At 39.2% G+C, this 21,903-nt stretch overlaps 1 protein-coding gene across 1 annotated transcript in view; it reads right to left on the reverse strand.

Moving 5' to 3' along the window:
• LOC139733388 (GATOR2 complex protein MIOS-like) overlaps nucleotides 1–20,730 on the reverse strand; it is a 39,758-nt gene extending 19,028 nt beyond the window's left edge. The window contains exons 1-16 of the mRNA XM_071644217.1: nucleotides 20,586–20,730; nucleotides 19,728–19,840; nucleotides 18,897–19,088; nucleotides 17,727–17,796; nucleotides 16,667–16,732; nucleotides 15,767–15,868; nucleotides 14,900–15,036; nucleotides 12,337–12,460; nucleotides 11,511–11,546; nucleotides 10,167–10,291; nucleotides 8,267–8,407; nucleotides 5,926–6,001; nucleotides 4,372–4,603; nucleotides 3,196–3,267; nucleotides 1,692–1,807; nucleotides 342–505 (exon numbers count right to left, since the gene is read on the reverse strand). Coding sequence (XP_071500318.1) covers nucleotides 342–505; nucleotides 1,692–1,807; nucleotides 3,196–3,267; nucleotides 4,372–4,603; nucleotides 5,926–6,001; nucleotides 8,267–8,407; nucleotides 10,167–10,291; nucleotides 11,511–11,546; nucleotides 12,337–12,460; nucleotides 14,900–15,036; nucleotides 15,767–15,868; nucleotides 16,667–16,732; nucleotides 17,727–17,796; nucleotides 18,897–19,088; nucleotides 19,728–19,840; nucleotides 20,586–20,727 — 1,908 coding nt within the window. The 5' untranslated portion in view covers nucleotides 20,728–20,730. The remainder of the gene's footprint in view (nucleotides 1–341; nucleotides 506–1,691; nucleotides 1,808–3,195; nucleotides 3,268–4,371; nucleotides 4,604–5,925; nucleotides 6,002–8,266; nucleotides 8,408–10,166; nucleotides 10,292–11,510; nucleotides 11,547–12,336; nucleotides 12,461–14,899; nucleotides 15,037–15,766; nucleotides 15,869–16,666; nucleotides 16,733–17,726; nucleotides 17,797–18,896; nucleotides 19,089–19,727; nucleotides 19,841–20,585) is intronic.
• Nucleotides 20,731–21,903: the final 1,173 nt, after the last annotated feature.

The following is a 21,903-nucleotide window of genomic DNA, read 5'->3' on the forward strand; positions in this document are numbered from 1 at the left end:
TGGAAGGTTCATTAAAAAAAAAAAAAATGGGTGGTGTGTGATGACAGATCAAAGCTTGTCACAGAGATGCATCTTTACATGTTTAGATGCCCAGTAATAGATCTATTCTTTCATGATCAAGATGAATTCAAGTATACATTTCATTCATTTACATTTTAATTGGTATAGTTTTCTGTCCATTGTTCTGCTGAGATTTTTACTCAACATATAGCCTTAAAAACAAAGAAGAAACATTTACATGTAATGGACCCTCAGCCACTTCTGCAAGAAATAAGAAGCAGTCAAACTTGCTCCCAGACTTTATGTAGCACTTTTCCTGGAAACCCATTCATCAAACATACCACCACTGCTTCGTATCTGTCGTCCGTGGTCGTCAGAAAACCGAACATGGCGCGGAGGTACGGGCTGCGCAGCTGACAGCACAGCCTGCTGCACATCGAGCACCAGAGGGTGTCCTTCTCCCACGTGAAGCCAGACAGTGCCATGGCAACGGCATTCAGATCCAGTTTGTCCTTCTCTGTCAAGTTCAGAATGAAAACAAGGCAAGTGCCAAAATGTGTCTCGCCCATTCGCGTAGAAGAAATTAATGTTTTTCCAATTCCCGGAGGCTTATTGATCCCGCCTATGACCTTTGACCTTGTGGTGACCTTCAACTCCCCAAGGGACATTCACCAGCCAAGTTTGGTCACAAACAGACATATGGATCAAAAGTTATGAGCCATAATCGAAACGCGCCGTAAAAACTTAACATTGGGCCCTAAAGTTCATTGACCCCTGCCTGTGACCTTTGACCTTGAGGTGACCTTCATGTTTGGTAAAATGTGTAACTTTGTATAACCACTCTTCCCTCCAAGTTTGATTGAAACTTATTGAAAGTAAAGTCCTCAGTAGAGAGTTATTCAAGTTTTTGTAGGCTCGACAAAAATGATGTAACAAGATACGCTGTCTCTCAGTACTTTCATGGCGGTTTACATTTCTCATCACATGTAAAGTTATTAGCTTTAGCTGCCACATAAAGGTCTGGCCACATGCCATTGTGTGACCTTCTTGCTCTCATTTCTTTCCCCTTTGTTCAGAGTCTTAACCTAGTAATAAGCCTGCACTGTCTGATAGGCATATTACCTTACCACAAGGCTGCCAACCTTTGCAGATCAAAAAACGTACTGATACATTATGAGAATATTCACAAGGTGAAAATCACATTTGGCTTCAAATATGGTAAACTAGCCCATACTGTCCATGCTGACTCAAATTTGAAACGTAATCCATGTGAAGATTTGCCAAAGAGTATGTTTTTATGATGTTAAGTCAGTCCTTTTCTTCATTATAGTTGAGAAAATGCTTTCTGTTTGTAAAGTTCACTTTACAAAATAGCATTCAGAAAACATTTTCGAAACTATAATGAAGAAAAGGACTGACTTAACATCATAAAAACATACTGTTTGTCAAATCTTCACATGGATTACATGGAGTTCTACTTAGGAGCTAACCAGCACTGTACATCATAAGACAGAAATCAGTCACAAAATTTAGAAAGAAGGATAACACTAGAACAGAATATCAGGTCCTGAGGGATTCCTTGTGTAAGCAGAATGTAATGTGGAGGGATTTGGTGAAAAGCATGGAAAAATTAAGTCATCATCAAACCATCCTTTGATCATGAAATCATAAAATAACATCAATTTGAATATCTCTCCCACCTCTGGCATACTCCGCCCCTCTGTTGAGGATGTCTATGCCGTGTCGGATCTTGAGATGGAAGATGCTGATTGCTGCGGCTCGCTCAAATTTGCCCTCAGTCTCCAACCTTTGAGAAGGCACCAAAAACATGTTCACAATTTAATGCTCACCTATCAATAATGAAGGACTCATGTTGATTTTGCATATTCTGATGTCTATTTCACTCTTACATGAATAGCATCTGGAGTCCCGAAAAATTAAACTTCAAAGCAAGAAATTACATGATATAAATGCAGCAATCAAAATATTTGAGTCATGCAATACCAAGGGACTAGTTACACCTGTCTATTAAACGTTGTGAAGTTTGAAATGCACACAGAAGAAATAATACAGTACTCTCTGCATAATCGGGTAGGCTCGAGCAGAGCTTTTCTTACCCGATAAAGCGGAGTACCCAATTAACAGAAGAACACGTCTCGTTCACAATTGACACACACAATGTGTATGTACATGCATTGTACAGTGCACCAAACATCTACACTGTATGCTTAACACGCGTGCTTGCACGGCACATTAATCATACCTTACACCTGCTCAGTTACGAGCAATAATTTACACTCTTTTTATGGACAATGTGTCTTCAGAAAACTTTGTCGTTTGACTATGGACTCCTCGCTAACACGCAGGCGTTTTCCGAAATGAACACGTCTCTTTGCGTGCATTAGTCATGTAGAACGTCGGGTTACTTTTCGAGAAGTGACTGGGGAAATTAAAGCAAAATTTTGGAGCTGGTGCATGGCCTGATTTTCTTTGCAAACATCTCGTATTATGAATTTTGTTGCGGAGCAAGGGAGGAGCGCAAGTTTGTTCAACTCATGTCTGTCTAAGTAATTGTGAGTGCCACCTACATGTGTAATGTTCGTTTACTTGTGGCAAGTCGGTACTGGCACATGTGTTTTCATGTTTAATCACTCCCCAAATGATAGGTCTTCTTTGCAAATTAAACAGAGAATGCGATTAGCCGTGGAAATTTTGACATTCATGATTTCTTGAAGTGTTATATCTGCGATAATATGTGGGTAGAAATTAGATTAGAAGAAAATTTTTTACCCATTTATGCGGAGAGGCAACCCGATTATCAGGTAATTTTAATGTGCATTGGAACTGATTTTGAAATTACTACCCAATTAAACAGAGTACCCGTTTAAGCGATACCCGATTACGCGGAGAGTACTGTACCACAGCAATTCTTCAACTTAGTTTTATTTGCACAGATTTTTAACTAATTCTTTCCATCCTTCTAAATGAATGATCATAAAAAAGATTGTGATAATGGTGACGATAATAATATTTCTATTTTTATGAGTATGATCATGATGAAAATCATCATCATAAGCAACACCATAGTGATTTTATTCAATGGTTTTTTTGTTGTTGTTGTTTTTCGTCTAAAATAATCTGAATGAAGCAACAGTGTTCGTGATTTTGATAAAACAACAAAATTGTGTTACCTACCTTTGTGTAAACTCTCTTAATCTGTTTGGATCCCCATCAAAGTCCCAACCACACAGTGCAAGAGCCTGAGACCTAGTTGACAGTGAGACATACAAAATATGCCAACACAATATTAAAACATCAATATTTTCAATACTGCATCATCGTATCTGACAAATTTACTCAACAACAGTACCAGCTTCAGCCACTTCAGCAACTTAACAAAGAGCATGAAGGAATACAATATTGGAGAAAAAAACAATAAGCACACTCAAGGAAAAAGAATAAAGGTCAATGTCGTGCATACCCTGTATGCATCATAGGAAAGTTCATAATTCTTGCATTGTTAATGCATACTTTATTGATTTTATAAGTTTGCCCTGTCAGACTGAATTGTAGATTTACATGTAAACTCATATAGGCGTTGTGTATATTACTTTGAATTTCTTTATATGGAAATAAAATCATTTGAATTTGAATTGAATTGAATATCATGTAATAAATTACATGTGGAAGTCATGAAAGAGTCTCAATATTACAGATAATCAATTTCTTCTGCTCAGTTCTTTGGAGGACTAATGCCAGACAGGATTCCCTACTAGTTAAAAGTGGAACCATCATGTATGCTGCATCACAAAACATGTGCAATCATACTCTCCACTTTTTGTTTTGTTTTGTGTTCCAATATTCTCTACTCTGGTTTTAATCAAGAGTAATAAACTTTGGGAGAAATATACATGTATACCGGTATATAACAGTTGCATCACAGCAGACAATAAATTTCATGTCTTTAAACATATTCAACCAAGGCTTGACAATAATGACATTACATTTTTTTTCCCCTCTGTGGGCCTGTTCAAGCCACTAAAATTTTTAAATCTGAAAGTTTAGTGGTCTGAAAAGATATGTGCATGTGGCCCGAAACAAAAGCAAAAGTAACAATTCATTTTGAATCTTAGTTGCCCAATCAGGCCTGCAAATTAAAGCCTTTTTTAAAATTTGGTGGCCCGACATCAATTTTTTTTTTTGGCTCGGGCCACCGCTTATGTGGAGCCCTGATTTGACCATTAGCCACCACAGGTTTCTTTCTGTATCAACCTCTCCTGTTGACTGTTTTCTGCTGCAAAGTGGAAATATGAATTAGCTTATTGCAATGACTACCCAGTCTGGCTCTTCTCTCTCTCTTTACACACTCACCTCTCCTTGTTCCTGTACACGTTAGACTCCATGATACCATCCACCCCTTCCCAGGCCAGGGGCTCCACCTTGCTCCTCAGTCCCCCCACGCCGTCTGGCCCCTCCTTGCACATCAGGTGCTTCACCCCGGAGAAATCCAGCACCCCGGAGGAGGACGTTGAGGAGGAGAGCGAGCTGGCCGACGACTTCAGCGAGGAGGTAGAGCGGTTGACGAGGCACAGCGCTTTGATTCGTATGACCAGGGTGTCAAGGAAAAGTAAGTACTAGGTATTGCTTTCATCTAATTTACATTGCCACAACAGATACATGCAGATGGATTGATAAAAATGCATAGACACATATGCACACACATCCATACACACATTGTATATGTAGTGTGAGTATAAATGTCTGTTGAAGTATAACTATCAATACCAGTATACAGTATACAAATGTATATAATACATTATGTAAAATCATGTTATGGTTATCTAGGATTACATTTGACATAGGGTTTCACAATGCACACACACACACACACACACACACACACACACACACACACACACACACACACACACAAAACAAACAAACAAACAAAAAACTTAAATATTCATGAAATAAGATTACGTTTACAGGCTGTAGCTTAGGTCTTCGTAAAATGCCCAAGTTTGTGCTGTTTTTTTCCAGACTGTTAGCACTAACGTGACAAGGAACATCTATTAAACAGAATTGAACAATGTATTATCAATATTCAATGATGATACCAAAAATGGAAGTACACATTATGAAAATTATCACAGCAAAGGTCACTATTGGAACTTTGAACCAAGCACAATATCATGACGCAAATCTCTTGTTTGAAGAGGCTACACCCCCGTAAATAATGCCAGTGTATATCTTGGCAATCAATGACTTAAAAACCAAAGATATAAAACACCTGTTTCTTGACCTTGGCCTAATCTAAGCATCAGTCATCGCCACAGCGCCGGGGGGGGGGGGGGGGGGGGGGGGGGGCACTGCGACGAGAGGAGGAGATTGTTTTGGTTTTGGCATGGGCTATGTAGCTCGTTATTTATGGGTCAATTTTTTTCGTTCGAAATGCAAAATGGATGACCATAGAATTTCTCAATAGAATATAAAATTGAAAACTTTAGAAAGGATAGAGAAAATTGAGTTCACTTTGAATGGTCTGCCACAGGCAGATATCCTTATCATGCTCTTATGTAATACGACAGCTGCTGTAGTCATTAAACCCTGGCTTGGCCTCCAGGTTTGTCACGCCTGAGCAGAGAGTTAATTTGCAATGGACAAATACTTCGACTCCCAACTCTCCCACAAAGAATCGTTAGGGGGGTATAGCACCCCATTAGCTTCGTTAAAGTGGGGTCTCGCCTCAAACGAGGGATTGACGGCATGAATTTGAGGACTTAACGACACAAACTGACATTTATATCTCAACTGATAGAAAAAAAAATAACTGTTTTCACACAACTTCAAATCCTAAATGCCCTAAATGAAAAACCCCATAACCATGCAGAGTGAAATGGCATTCAAATGAGTTCCAAAGGATATGATGTAACCAGTGCCACAGCTTCTGTACATGTGGGTCGTCACCAGCGAGGGCAGCATTTTTACTCAAATCAGCTGACTGAAACGAGACAAATTACACAAGTGAAACCCCCATGCAAAAGAACACATTTAGACTTCTGTCAAAGCAAGACTAAAACAACAAACAAATAACATCAACAAAATACTCCAGTTACCTGCTTCTCCAAAAATATGAGGAATAATCAGTTTACAATCATGTTGATGTTAACAAATTGTCAATTGAGCAGTTATATGGCACAAAACCACTCTCCTCATAATGTGTCTGCTACAATGCTTGCACGGATTTCTCACTTATTTCCTACAAAAAAATGACCCAAACTAGCACTCTGTTTTAATTCTTGTGTGAAAGTGCAGTCAACCCTGCCTACAGTGGCTACTATTACTAAAGGTAAACTTCAAAGGTGAACTGTAAAAACAGGTACCTACTATAGACAGATTGATGACTCGATTTGTGTTGATTATATAAATATATATAGTACACAGCACATATTTGTCTCTGGTACAAAATTTCAGTACAAGCTGTAAGGTGCACTGCTAACTGCTGTGTCTCGGTGATAAATGTCAATTAACTCTTAATGTGCCAGGCCCAAAACCCCTAACGTGCCAGAGGTTTTTACCTATTAAACGCCAGAACGTTTCGAAACTGGACTGACAATAAAATTTAAAATCGCCATATCTCTAAAACTATTGAATGTTTCGAATTGAGTTCTACACAGCATATATCAAGAAATGTTTGTTTTTTTGTCTCATGTAGTCAGTTTACCATAATATATATCTGAACCTGAAATATTGCAGAAATAATTGATACATCACAAAAATTATTAGAAATTTTTGTGTAGTATGGAAAAAAAAAGTCAGGCGTGTTTTTTCTTCAATAGAACGCTCCCTTGACTCTGTGAGAAAGTTTTAGAGCAACATCTCCTCTTTCAAATGATAACAAAATTGCCTTTTAGAATTGTATGATTCCACAGATACTAGCAGTTTATTTTGTCTTAGCAATTTCTCTTTCTACCTCAGTAATTCATTCCCAAATCTGAGTCCTTTAGTCCCAGATCCTGTATTTGCAACTAAAGTAATTGTCCCCGGCCCTGGAAGAGTGTCTTTTGTCTACTTGAGAAGGAAGAACCTACTAATCCTCCTTTTGTCTAAGCGGACCGCGGGCGGGGATACTCTATTGAAATCGGCAGCCCTTTGTCCACGCGCAATTCCTATGCTAGCGTGGGGACGATTAGTGACGTTTACCAAAACAAAAGGATGAAAGACTTGACCGACGAACGAAAGTTGACTCTCTTTGAGGGACAAAATCAAAGCAACTTCCCGCAGGACAGCATCCAAGCGGAACAATGCGAGTGGAACCGCATAGAATATACACACAGATTCAATAGCATACACACGCGTGGTTTACCAATGAGACTTTTGATCCATACACATCTCGCTGAGGGTGCGCTCCCTGTGGATTTTCCCGACACAAAAAAAAAATACATCTAGCTGAAAAATCATGTATTTACTCAAAATTTTCCATTTTAAGCATGCTCATATTTTTAGTGGAAACGACGGCTATGCTTATCAGCTACCAGTACATATCATTGTCAGTTTCTCAGTGTAACACATTACGGTACCACTAGAACTTTAATGACCAATGTTTTTCTCGCTCTTCTTATTCGCCGATCAGCGACTATGGCACGTCAGGACTAAGGTCGCCGTTCGGCGACCATGGCACGTTAAGTGTTAAACAATTGGCAGCAATCTGCAAGGTCTCTTTAACACATAATTTTGCTCCTGTACAGTTTGTAAGGCAGCATATATTATGTTGTACATCAGATAGGTGCTTAAAGTACGGTTGTACTGTAGGCAGGGCTCCACACTAACTTTTATTTTTGGTGGCCCAAAGGCAAACATCCGACCTTTTTTGGTGGCCCGATGAGGCCACCAAATTCTTTATTTCTGAAATTTTGGTAGCCCGACATGCATTTTTGGTGGCCCTGGGCCATTGGGCCACCGTAAGTGTCGAGCCCTGCTTTAGGCACAAAGTGCAACCTTAGTGGTGGAGATAAACAGATTTTTCTATACACACATGTATCTTAAAGCTGACCATTCTTCAAGTGTCATATCATGAGTTAACAGAAAATTATGCTAGAGGCAATGTACGCATTATAACAAGACTTCAACTAACGCATATTTCTCATGTACCATTTCCCGACAAGATGTTTATTTGAAAGGAAATATAACACAATTTTGTATAGGCTCATATCAATACTCATCAATCATTTGTGCGTAGACCTATTGCTAGCTGTATTCCACCCACCTCCATGCCATAGCCGTTGCCTGCCCTCCTCTTCATGATAGCTGATATGTCCTCATCAGTGTCTGATGACTCGGTGGTTGACTTACAATAGAAAAGCTGCCTCCCTGATGCCACAGCACACACAGTGTGCGGGGACCAATCCTAGAAAACACACATCAGCACATTGTCCTCATTCAAACAACAATATAGATCATAAAGAAATTAGATTCACAGAGAGATCGTCTAATCACTGATGCACGGCGTCAAAGTACATCATGTGACTGTGCATCACAAAACTATTAATTAAAACAAAAAGTCCCAACCCTTGATTTTATGTGAGGACTCCAAAAAGGTGAAATGGGTCAACAAAGTCAATCTAGAGTTTTTCATATTTTTTGAAAAAGCTATTCTTCTTCTATTCTATTCTTAGGTATTAGGTCATAAAATGAATGGGAAAGTGTGTTTTCAGCAGTTTTTTTTTTTCTTTTTTGCAGAGTAGTGTGAACAGGTATGTCTTAGAGGTTCCTTTTAATTTCTTGAAAATCCTTTGCACATCCTTCATTTTCAACTCTAATAACTTTTGAAAGGATAATGCTACCGCCTTGAAAGTTGGCATTAATCATGGACAGAATGTGTTAATAGAGCCTGCTCAATTTCAGCTTAATCTGATAATCCCTTCATTGTTGTTGCTACAGTGGTTTACATCCTGTTTTTTTGTCCCATTCACAGCACAGCCAGCATGGTTTGGTAAAGATTAAGCGCTTGAATAGACCCTCTACTTCAGAGCCTCTTTTCTCAGTTCACACTTTTCCAGAGTTCGTGCACTCTTTCCAATATTTCGATGGGTTAGGAGAGTCCATTCGGATTGAGGTAAACATAATCTTACAGCTTATAGTCTGCTCTTGCAGAATCTGCTCTTAACTAAAATCCATGTCTGGCGAGTTTTTGACGGTTCTGTGATGCAGGGTCACATATGATTGTATTGGTTGATTTGTATAACAGTCATATGAAAAGAAGGAACCCACCTGGTATATTCATTTATCATTCACTGTTTGCCAGGCAGTAGCATCACATACTGAGATGAAGCAAGTTTGTAGAAGTGACCAGTAGCTTAAAGGGACTGTACAGTACTGGTTGAGGTGGGGATTCATGTTTTGAACATTCCTAAGTGAGATAATGAGAAACCTCTTATGAAATATGAAAGAGCATGTAATTTTAAGCAGGATTCAACGTTTATTTGGAGAAAATTGGTTTTCAAATGGCTGAGATATCCAAAGAAGTGATAACAATAAAAGGCGACAGGCGGGCCTTTTATTAGGATCTTTTCGTTCCACCTTGTTCTTGGATATCTCGGCCATTTCAAGAACGATTTTCATCAAATAAATTTTTGATACCCCTTAGAATTGCATGCTCTTTGACATCTCATAGAGTGGTTTCTGAATATCTCGCAAAACGTTAAAAGCTAAATCCTCACCTCAACCAGAACTGTACACACCCTTTAAAGGGATGGAATAGTACTGGCTGAGATGAGGATTGAGCTTTTAACTTTTTGCAAGATACTAAGAAACCACGTATGAAATGTCACAGAGCATAAATTCTAATAGGAATTCAAAGTTTATTTGACGCAAACCATTTTTTAAAGGCTGAGATATCAACAACAAAAAAAGACTAAAACAAAGCAATCCTAATTAAAGGTGAGTCACACCCTTGAAAGTATCCCTTTGTTTCGGATATCTCAGCTATTTTAAAACCAATTTTCATCAAATCAACTTCAAATCCTTCTAAGAATTACATGCGCTTTCATATTTCGTATGAGGTTTCTCACTATCCCACCAAAGACTTCAGAAACCTGAAGCCTCATCTCAACCGAAAAAGTTCACCCTATACAGATTACGTCTAAACGCATCTCTATGATACTAACCAGTGATATTGCATCGTAGATGGTGATGTCATGCATAGCGCCCCCTGGTGACAGGGCAAGCATTCTGTTCTCCTGGTTTGGATGCCATGAAAACATTGCTACTTGGTGCTGGTTCAAGTGTTTAGCTGCAGTGGAGTAAAATATCAACACATTGAGGATGAGCTGCTTTAGCTATATCACATGTTTCTCATAGACACCTGCCCGAATGTACCAGAGACTCCAACCCCAAGCACCTTCTGATCTGGAGATTCTCCCGCCCGAAACCCCTATAGCAAACTGGAGACTCCAACTTGATGTGCGTGCAACGCGAAGTTCCTTGCTGCCGGGGTCCAACTCTAGCGTTCTAGATGTTATCTCGTGCTATCTAAGGCTTATTTTTCTACACTAAGTAAGAAATCATTTCAAGCGGGATAAATTAAATCTCAAGCGGGAGAACAGGAGATTTTGCGAAATACGGCTTTCAGCGGGAGATCTCCCGTCGAGAGCGGGAGAGTTGGAGTCTCTGATGTACTCTGGAATAGTCTTCAACAGGTTCAAGAGAGTGATGTTTGCTAAAGCAGGTGCCATAATTCATCAGCAGTCATGCAACAGATACTGTATACGCCATATATTTCGCGAGTCTAAATTTTTGCGAATTGAGTATTCCCGAAGATTATGCGAGTGGTTAAATTCGCAATCGTGGAGTCCTGTACTGAACGGAGAAATGTGTACGTGTACGTCACATTCATATGAGGATCAGAGTCAATATTTTCGCGTGTTTTGAATTTCGCGAATAGCAGTTGACTCGCGAAATTCGCGAAAATAAAAACCTCGCGAAATATTCGCCGTATACAGTACTCAAGCACTACGAATACTTAGCATATGAATATATCAACTAAAAAATATGACTGTACATTGTATTCCAAGGGTGTGTATGTGTGTATGCATGTGTCTTTCGTGTCTGTTGTGTCTCTGTGGTCTACATGTATTACATCTCTCCATCACACACAATAATTGTGATGAAAAAGCCTGGCACTTATTGTATATTTTCTACTGCTGACATTTCACCATAACTTTTAATTATATTTTACACATAACTTTCCAAATAAAGGTTATCTGACCTTGCACATACACTGTACTGCCATACAAACATGTATAATGTAGTAGCAAAAGGCTTTATTTCTTGAAAAAAAAAGATTGCACGAGAAACAAGAAGATTTTGGGGTAACATGACAATGATATTGTGTATATCTGACAAGAATGACGATGGATACAAACAAGAATTTGTTGCATCGCAAAGAGAGTCTGGACATAGCACTTGATTTGAATAAAACAAGGCTGGAATAATTGAAAACCTTGACTTACGTTTCACATGCTTCTCTGTGTACTCCAAATCTTGACCTGAAACAGCGAATGAACAATGGATGGAAAGACTTCCAAGGTCATCAGGCATACTACATGCTTAACATGACAGTTCAATTCCTACGCTCCTTCAGTTTCTTGAGCACAAGAAATTGAATGTCGCCATGCTCCTCTCTTGTACTGATCTTAATAGAAATGTAAAAGTGATAATAGAAATCTTAAAGAGATAATTTCTGCAAAAATGCATTTTAAACAAAGCAGAGTGCCCCTCCTATAAATGCTGGGTACCACAAGTGTGACAAAAAAACAGCATTATGAATAATATGCTACAAAGGAGTCCCTTTTTATACCACACTAGTACTTAAACAGTCTCAGTTTCAATCTATTTTATTTCTTTACTCGTACAAATAAATTATGACAAATCAAAAATGTTGTTCTCATCACAATACAAAATATTACCCAGGTACTTAAAATAAGGAATAACACTATGATTATGTGTGTACAAGAAAAAAATTTATATCATATTTTAAAGTACACATGGACGAGGCAGTCATCAACAAGCAGTTTGCGTGACTTGATAACAGCCTTGAGGCAATATGGTATCTTGTAATTCTCTCTTTTTTTTAATTGAAGGAGCAAAAAATACACACACACACACACACACACACACAAATAAAGTTACTGTGACATCACATCTATTTCCATCAAAGGAAAGTAGCTGTGTAATATATGTATTTTATTTCAGTCCCACATATATCAACTCGCGTTGGAAGACTTCCCCTGACATACAAAGGGTAGAAAACTATATGTGGTGTACACAAGGACTCACCAACATGCTGAATGTTGTACAGCTTGATGACACTGCTCTGCTTTGTCAGACATGCCAGCGTTCCATAGCGTGTTGGACACCAACCAAGTTTGACCACTGGCCTGGCTTCCTTGAAGCTGAGTACCTAAACAAGAGACCTGCGGGTCTAGCGCTCACCTGAGAATCGCAAGTTCACCTTTCACGCAGTCACTAACCTAAATTATTCACAGCTCTACCAAAATTTGACCAGGCATTCTCAAGTAGAAGATGAAAATGTACAATAAAGGCCCAATTTTTTTTAAGATTCCTTAATTTGGGGGGATTGGGGCCCCCTGGGGCCCTCTGGGTGGGGCATGGTGCCCATTTTGATAAATTGAGATCCTGACCCCCTAGGGATGCTACCTGCCAAGTTTGACAAAAATCCATCATGAGGTTTTCAGGAAGAAGATGAAAATGTACAATTCAGGCCCCCATTTGGACCCTTCCAACCACCCCCCCCCCCCCCCCACCCAAGAGGGGCACCCCTGGATCTCCTATGAACAAACTTGAAACTACAGTCATTAATGTACTCACTCATAGTATTATCTCAGCTCTATAACTTCTGATTCTAGAGAAGATGTATAAAGATTCCTTCATGTGGGGGGTTTGGGACCCCTGGGGGCCCCCTGGGTGGGGCATGGTGCCCATTTTAACAAATTGAGATCCTAACCCCCTAGGGATGCTACCTGCCAAGTTTGGTGAAAATGGGTCATGGGGTTCTCAAGAAGACGATAAAAATGTACAATTTAGGCCCCATTAGGACCCCTCCTCACCCCCTCCCCTGGGTCCCAAGGGGGGCACCCCTGATTCTGCCATGAACAAACTTGAAACTACAGTCATCAATGTACTAACTCATAGTATTAACTAAGCACTATCACTTCTGGTTCTAGAGAAGATTTTTGCAGAATCCTTAATTTTGGGGGGCTTGGGCCCCCTGAGGGCCCCCTGGGTGGGGCATGGTGCCCATTTTAACAAATTGAGTTCCTAACCCCCTAGGGATGCTACCTGCCAAGTTTGGTGAAAATGGGTCATGGGGTTCTCAAGAAGAAGATGAAAAGGTACAATTTAGGCCCCATTAGAACCCTTCCCCACCCCCCTCCGCTGGGTCCCAAGGGGGGCACCCCTGATTCTGCCATGAACAAACTTGAAACTACAGTCATCAATGTACTAACTCATAGTATTAACTTAGCTCTATCACTTCTGGTTCTAGAGAAGAAGATTTTTACAGATTCCTTAATTTTGGGGGGTTTGGGCCCCCCTGGGGGCCCCCTGGGTGGGGCATGGTGCCCATTTTAACAAATTGAGTTCCTAACCCCCTAGGGATGCTACCTGCCAAGTTTGATGAAAATCGGTCTTGGGGTTTTCAAGAAGAAGATGAAAATGTAAAAAGTTTACGCACGACGCACGACGGACGACGGACGACGGACGACGGACGACGCACGACGCACGACGCACGACGCACGACGGACGCCGGACGAAGGGCGATCGCAATAGCTCACTTGAGCCTTTGGCTCAGGTGAGCTAAAAAGTCAACAATTGAGTCAAGTAATAACATTTCATTCCCGTTTCTGCTGTGACTACACTGCGATATCATACTCTATAATTCTGCAGATTTTGGATAGCTAGCCAACTGGCATTGTCATTACATGCTGAATCACTGCATGTTGATCTTCAAAGGAGTACAATCAGTGTAACTGATGGATCTTAACCCTTGTAATCTATCTGAAAAATACAAATCAATCTGAACTGCATTTCAGAAAGGTCACAAAAATGCAACAACCCTCATCCTAATCTTATGATCAGAAACTGTTAATACTTATACCTATACAGGTTCTTTAGTTTTAAAAAGAAAAAAAAAATGAAAAGGAGACTAAATAGAAGCATCAGAGGTAGAAGGCATAAATGTTCATGCAAAGGGTATCTCACATGGTCACAATTTGTGAATACATGGCCATAAATTTTCTTTTGCCACCTGATAAACTAACTACTTTTCCCTGCCACACTTGATTTTATGTTAACCATACTGGTCCCTAAGATTTAACATGCATATCACGGTCACATATCTCATATTTCCACATTCATCAGTTGCATGTGTGCACTGTGCAACATTGTAGACTCATTGAGAATCAGGCAATGATATTGGTGCCAGTTTCAACATTGATGTCAGAGCCAGTTTCAACACCTCTTCTCAAATCTTGCTTCCTATATGCTACATTAGTTACAGTACCCAAAGTATTACTTGGCACATTCTGCTTCTACATAATTATCATTCAGAGATATACGCATTGTATTTAGATAAGAATATTAGTGTTAAACTGAATTTGACAAACACCAAAATATATCCATCAATATTTATCTTAGTGGAAAACTGAGCAAAGAAAATGGGATTCCATCGGGATTCAAACCCAAGACCTCCAGATGCTAGCCCGGTGCTCTACCGACTGAGCTTTAGAAAGCCCTAGTTCAGTGTTCGTCCCAGAAACCCTAAATTCTCAATGCTCGAATTTTTCTTATTTTATTTATCAATAATTAAGCAAGGACATACTGGTTTTTCAAAGTGCCTGAGATCCCAAATACTGGTCTGGTCCTCGTAAAAAGAGGCAAGGCGATGCTCAAACAGGGGGTCCACGGATATTCCATACACTGCCTTGGTGATGGTGCTGCTCTTGTACTTTGATGCATCTGAAAGTCAAGTGTACACACACACACTCAGATGATCTACTATATAAATAGCTTTAATGCAAGTTTTTTAAGGGTATGCTTGCATTACAAATACATACATATACAGATAACAAATTATCTGATCAAGACATCATCTTGTACATGATAAGTGATTTGTGGTTACCAGTACTTCTACTTCAATTCAGTATGCTACAGTGAATTCAAAGACCACCAGTGTGCTTGATATCTTTTTTTTCTATTATTTAATGCAGAAACTGAGGCAGTGGTCTTGACTATAAAGATAAGCCTTTTAAAGTACACAAGTATACCAGATCAAAATTATTATCATTTTGACTATCAATACCATCGGTGTAACAATAATAGCATACAAAATTTATTGAACATTTCCATATTACAAAATATTACACAAACAATAGCAAATATATATGTGCCACTGGAAATTGACAGCACTTTTCTTCAATCAACTACAATGTAACTGGTGGATTATGCAGGTTGTAATGTTACAACTATATTATTCCATTGGTACTCAAAGAAGTAAATGCAACAGGTATAGGCAGGAAGTCTTAAATATCACATTCAGTTTCTCTTACAACTAAACCATTATCATATCTTTTTTCTCTTCTTTTCTTTGTTCTTTTTGTCAACTGGTAGAATGTGAGAACATGAGAGCGATGCATCTAACTTCAAAATAACATTCTGTTCAAAGTACATAAACGAAGGAGATACCTACCCCTTATGTCATAAAGCCTGAGGTTTTTCTGGCCCACTCCAACAATGATGCTGTGGTGTTGGTGTGGTATCCAAGACATGGAGTGAAGGGCATCACTGTTCACTGGTTTGGAAGACAAGTGTACAACACTGCATGAGGCCTTGGTTTAGCTTACAGTTGGCTCGTCTTTGTATTGATCAACCAATTTCTACGCTGGGTATCACTGTTATATCTTTTATAGTCCTTTCCGTGTATCAAACATGCATTACTGTGAATGAGGTACAAAGGTAATGGCAAAAGGTTTTCGTTCTTTGTCATGGGCATACCATGAATACTTATTGGTTTCTTTAACTCACAGTTGATCATTCATCTTGCAGATCTGATATGCAAAAGTAATATACAATAAATGATGCGGTAAAAATGGGTCATGACACTTGGTGATATTTATACTATTTCCCAGCTAATATAAGATGTACCAGTTTAAAGTTTGATTCATTACATTCTTTTTTTTAATGACCCCCTCATAGGGTGATCTAACTAGCTTGTCTGGCATTCTCAAGAAGACAGGGAAATCATCAAATAGAGTAAATTTTTAATGTGTATGTTTCTCTGACATTTCATTAATCTTGTATCAAGATTGTGTTATCTTTCATCTCATAGAATCCTTGCAGAGAACTGTCCGTCAGTCAAATCAGCAGGAGCAGATCCAGGAATTCTGTAAAAGGGGGGCGCCTTTACAAAAATGAAAGGGGGGTGCACACGCCCCCATTTTTTCTTTTATCTCTTTCATTTTAACAAAAATTAAAGGGGGGCATGTGCCTGGTGCTCCCCCGCCTGGATCCGCCATTAAATCAGTGACCTTCCCACCACAGCAATGAAATGAAGAGTAAGAGCAGACATGTCAGTGATAGAGGAACGTACCTAGTTCTGAAACAGCCCTCTTGTCTCGCTCACTGCCAACTGAAAGAGGTCTCGACTGACCAGCTCCTGAAGGAAGAAGAGAGGAAACATGAGACTAAATTGCCACAGACACTCTTGACTGGAAACTTTACAGAATAACTACTCAGCCACATGGATGGACATTGGAATTGAAGCATTACTAGTATATAAGAGGACAATAGCAAATCTGTAGCATTTGCATTTTCATGGGCAGCATCATAACGCTGAAGTGATTGGACATTATGAGTAGAATTATTCCTGGTCAGATCATTTCAAAACACTTTCATGGAAGATATTTAAATACTTGTCATTGCAGTTCATAGGAAGGCTCTATCTAGGGGTCACTTATCCTTTTACTAATTGTCTTTTTCTCCCCTTCCTGTAATCTTTGGCCAATCATATTTCGTTCTGTGCTCCTTGGGAGCAGCATAGCATGAATAATGCTACATCAAAAAATCAAGTGTTTTCTTTTTATTTACTCGGTACTCTATCTCTTTTGAAAACAGCCATATTCCTAAATGTTCTGATAATAATCCTTTTCTAAATATTTGAATAATTCCATTCAAACAAAAACAAAAATCAGAGACTCCAAATCTCCTCCTCTGAGGTTATTTTCACACACAAAAAAAAAATCTCCAACTCTCCCGCTGGAGTTTGAGTTTTTCAACTCTAGCTATATGTCATAATAAAATGCGCATGTTCACGCGATCACAGTCTCCAATTTACTAAAGGGGTCCAAGTGGGAGTATCTCCCATACAAGAGATGCTTGGGTTTGGAGTCTCTGACAAATACTCTCACTGAGGGTTAAAAAGGTAGCTTGGACACATGCACTGTAGACATGCAGATAGAAAGTGATTCTGACACCTATCAAAATACTTGCTGTACATTAGTGTGAGATTAATAAGTAGGTGTCAGACATCTAGTGCATATCTAATTACCAGTCCGTAGTGACTGTCATGGTCACAAGCTACTTGAATACATGCCAAACATGATGATGCATAAGTATTGTGGAGAATTACAGCATAGGCAAAGAATACATACCTAGTCTTGCGTTGACGTCGTATATTAACAAACTGCAGTCAGTGCGGTACTTGTCAAAGCTGACGGCCAACTGTGATCATAATCAAAGGAGAATAAATACTAACTGGTACACAAAATAGCTTAGAATCAGCATAAAATATGACAAAGATTCAATTTCTAATGATCTGTGATGGACCAATTTGTTAATGATTCAAAGTCAGGCATGTTAATGATCAAAAAATGTCATCAGAATTCATCAAATTTGGTGGATTTTTTTTTTAAATTCTTGTTGCTCTACTATTCACTTCAGCTAATATAGTTTTTAAGACAGGTAGGAGTAGGACTAAAGAAAGCCTTGGTAAGAAATTACAACTGCCATGAAAAACTTTGAGGAAGCATGCATCAAACCTTCATACAGACCTCCCAACTTTTCTGACTGAAAAAATAAGGATGACTTTAGCTCAAAGTGTAGCAAAGAAAGTAAAAAGCAGTTCCCATAATAGTATTTAGAGAATTTATCAAGAAAAATACGAAACTCCTATTGAAACAAGAGCTAGGAATGGTCAAATTCAGATTTTTTTTTCCCCTCCAAATTCAGAATGGTTGGGAGGTCTGCTTAATATGATCCTGATTAATAGGTTTATGTTAATGATTTTTCCCCCTCATTCTATCTCCCATATGTCAAACAGAATCTACAATACATGGCCAGGCATAGTATAAAATTTCAAGTATGAAATTGCAGTCAATACTATTGATGTTGAATTTGCATACTTCACTACTCACAGTTGAATTACGAGTGGTGAACATTTTCCTAAAAAAAAAAATTGCCTCATTCCCTATCTAGTTTTACATACTACAACATTCCTTTCTCTATTGACTAAACTAATATGTATGGCTTTGGTTTAGTATTATGATTCAAAGAAAAAAAAAGGAAAAACTTCACAACAGCAGCATCTAGAATGTAAACAAATGAAACATCTACTCCATATATCTCCTTGAGGGAAGATAAAGTAAAGCATCGAATAAAGTTGGGGTTCACAAATGACTTGTATTGTCAATACTCTAGGAGCAATTATTCTCTCTTTCTTTTTCATCAGATAAATACCCTACATTGCTATAAACTATCTTAACTGTTTGATAACAAATCATATCAAGGTGTTTTCTTAAAGTGCTAAAGGAAAGTTATCTTACCAGTTTTGGGTCCATTGCATTCCATGCCAGGTTTGTGCACAGTCTGGAGTGTTTAGGAGGGAAGGCAGCCCCGATCAGGTTCCCGGGGTCATTATGTGGGTCCGACACAAAGGACGTCAGCATGACCTTCCCTGTGGACAGACCCACTGCCAGTAGATTCTCTGGCATCTCCTTGGGGTAGACAGCAAAGCACTGGGGAACAAGGACATTAACCCTTTAGGAACCACCACCTAAATTTCCCATTGGTACAGTATACAAACAGTTTGGCAATGGGAATGAGAGGATCATACATAACCATGACGCTCCATGTGTTTTGCCCATGAGTCACAACTAAGAGAGTGTCTCATGGCAAGTCATACTGCATCAGCCATATAACAAAGACATGAAATGCACAATATCCTCTGAATGAATAACTTTCCTTCATTTTGAGGTAGGAACATTCTACTCACTTATGCACAACTAATTGCATTGAACCACAAGTAGACACATTACAATTGAACTGACATCTATCCGAGAAAGGTAGTAAATCATTTGATTTATGAGCTTAGTGTTTTATTTCCATAACGACTAGGACACTGTCATCTTGACGCATCTGCAAGATTTCACAACTTTTAATCCGAAAAATTGAACAAATTTGTATGCACTGCCCCAGTCCCGATCAAAAGGTCTGCAGATGTCAGAAATTTTATACTTGACCTTATAAGAATTCACTCATCTCTAAGACATTCTTTATGTGTCTACTTGATCTTGTAGAATATGTCTGAATGTGATTAAGACTTTCCCAGTCAGCTGACTGTTACTGACTGAACGCTGCTTGTACATGGTCCTCACTTTTATTCTCTGAACTTCCTCTTTGTTGTTGTTAGTGAACAGGTCTGACTTTGAGTAGTGCAGCCGGGCAAACCCTGTCTCTGAAATCTGCCTTCCCTGTGGTTTGGGGGAGCCTGTTTGAGCGGATAAAAGCAAGAAATATTCATAAAGACTGTGCTCTGTATGAATTGTAAAATGTGAAATAAAAACAAAGACATTAAAAAAGAACAATGATATTTGTTTTTATCAACTTTAAAAGAATCATTAATCATATATAAATCATATGTTCATAAACATAGACAGCTTCAAACAGAGTATCTTCCTATAATCATATTCACACCAAGACTGAAGAAATCAAAAGCATCCATTTCAGAGTTTGTGCCCCCCCCCCAAAAAAAAAAATCCATTCGCATTTAAAAGATACTTGTTACATGCTTCTTTAAAACTTCTTTCTTTCTGAACTTGACTCTCCCTTAGAATACACTTGCTTCAAAAACCTGGAATTGAAAAGGGAAGAAAACATTCTTTCAATACATCTCTAATATTTCTGCTCCAAAATGGAAATATTGCATACTGCTACAGCAAGTATTCACTTTTAAAAGTCATCGTGTGGTAGTTTGTTCATAAAGAGTGAATCTCTTTCAGTTTGAAATGAAAAGAATGTTGAGTATTTGAATCAATGCAATTTTCCCCTTTTTTCTTGATTTTTTTTTAATATCTATTTTTTCACAGATCAGAAAAAGTGTGTGTGTGTGTGTGGGGGGGGGGGGGGGGGTGGGGGAAGGGAGGGGCAACCCCAGTTCCATGACCCCTGCATACAGCATACCTTACCAATCAATATAACCTCTTGCTGTGCCTATATACTGGGAGAAACCTTACCATGTCCTGAATATTCCTGGCTGGCTAGTGGTTCTACAACAAACTGGTTGAGTTCCACCTGGTTAGTTCCCGCAGAGAGGCAGAAGAAAGTGTCTGGATGGACGGGGGACCACTGGATGTCTTGTACATACTTGCTTGTCATGCTTCTACTCCGTTCTAGTGCCAGTAGTGGTCTATCTTCTTACAGCCGATCCTCAGTCTTCATTTGTGTTCAAATATTGATGGGTTGCTGGGGAAATGAGATTGAAAGTGTTACACTTTTGCCAGGCTATTAAGAAAACACACACATACACACATATTATTACACACACACACACACACAAATTAAAATAATAAAAAGAAAGAAAAAAAACTGCAGAATTTATGTGATAACAGCTGATCTGTTGTATCACTATTACTAACTGTTAGCTCAGCTGAGCTGATAACTATGATAACACTCATAACAGCTGATCTGTTGTTTCATCGAAATGATTTATGACAAATTATGACCCACAAAGAATCTAACGTAAATGAATCATCCAAGCCATGGATGGCTGTGTACAAGTGCAAGCCAAGGACAAGGTGAGGTGTAACAATTATACCTTGGGCTAGGCCCTACATAATATCAGTCCGGGAAACCCGCTCATGAGGACCGCCCCCGCGTACGAGGATGGTCCCTCCTCATGAGGACCTCCCCCCGCCTCATGAGGCCCCCCGGGGAACGCCTCATGAGGCCCCCCATTCACTTCTTATTCATCTCACATCTGACGTACAAATTGTCGCAACTTTGCACGGTGATTTTTTGTTACACACACATGTCCACTATCCATGATGAAAAGAAGAAAAAATCCTGTCTGTTTTTTTTTTTCAAAAATCGAGTTTTAATCAACCGATGCAGAGCGCCCATCAAAACATGGGCGCCAGCGCGTTCGCACAATGCAAGACTGCCGCACCTAGCGGCCTGATCCGACTAAATATTTTCGATGCTTTTTTCTGCGGCTCTCACCTCTCCGCGCACGAATCAGCCTCGTGAAGCTGAAGTCTGACATCTTTTTACACAAATTCGTAACGAGAAAAATTAAATCAGTACTAACCTGATCTTGTCCATATATTCCAAATTACTATTCCACACTGATAGAGTAGGTGGGTAGATGACATACTCCAGTTTGTTAGCAAAATAATCACTTTGTAGGTATGACGAGTTCACTTTCTTCATCAATTCCGCCCACGATTCCGCCGCCCGCTTACCGTTTGGGCGCTTTCTCTGGAATCATCCCGCGAGGCGACGTACGTCGCATCACATCACGCATCCAGCACATACCAGTCTGGTATGTGCTGG

The sequence above is a fragment of the Diadema antillarum genome, unplaced genomic scaffold (assembly GCF_040938485.1).
Source record: "Diadema antillarum isolate AM-2024a unplaced genomic scaffold, OU_Dant_1.0 seq00000474_RagTag, whole genome shotgun sequence".
Taxonomy (NCBI): domain Eukaryota; kingdom Metazoa; phylum Echinodermata; class Echinoidea; order Diadematoida; family Diadematidae; genus Diadema; species Diadema antillarum.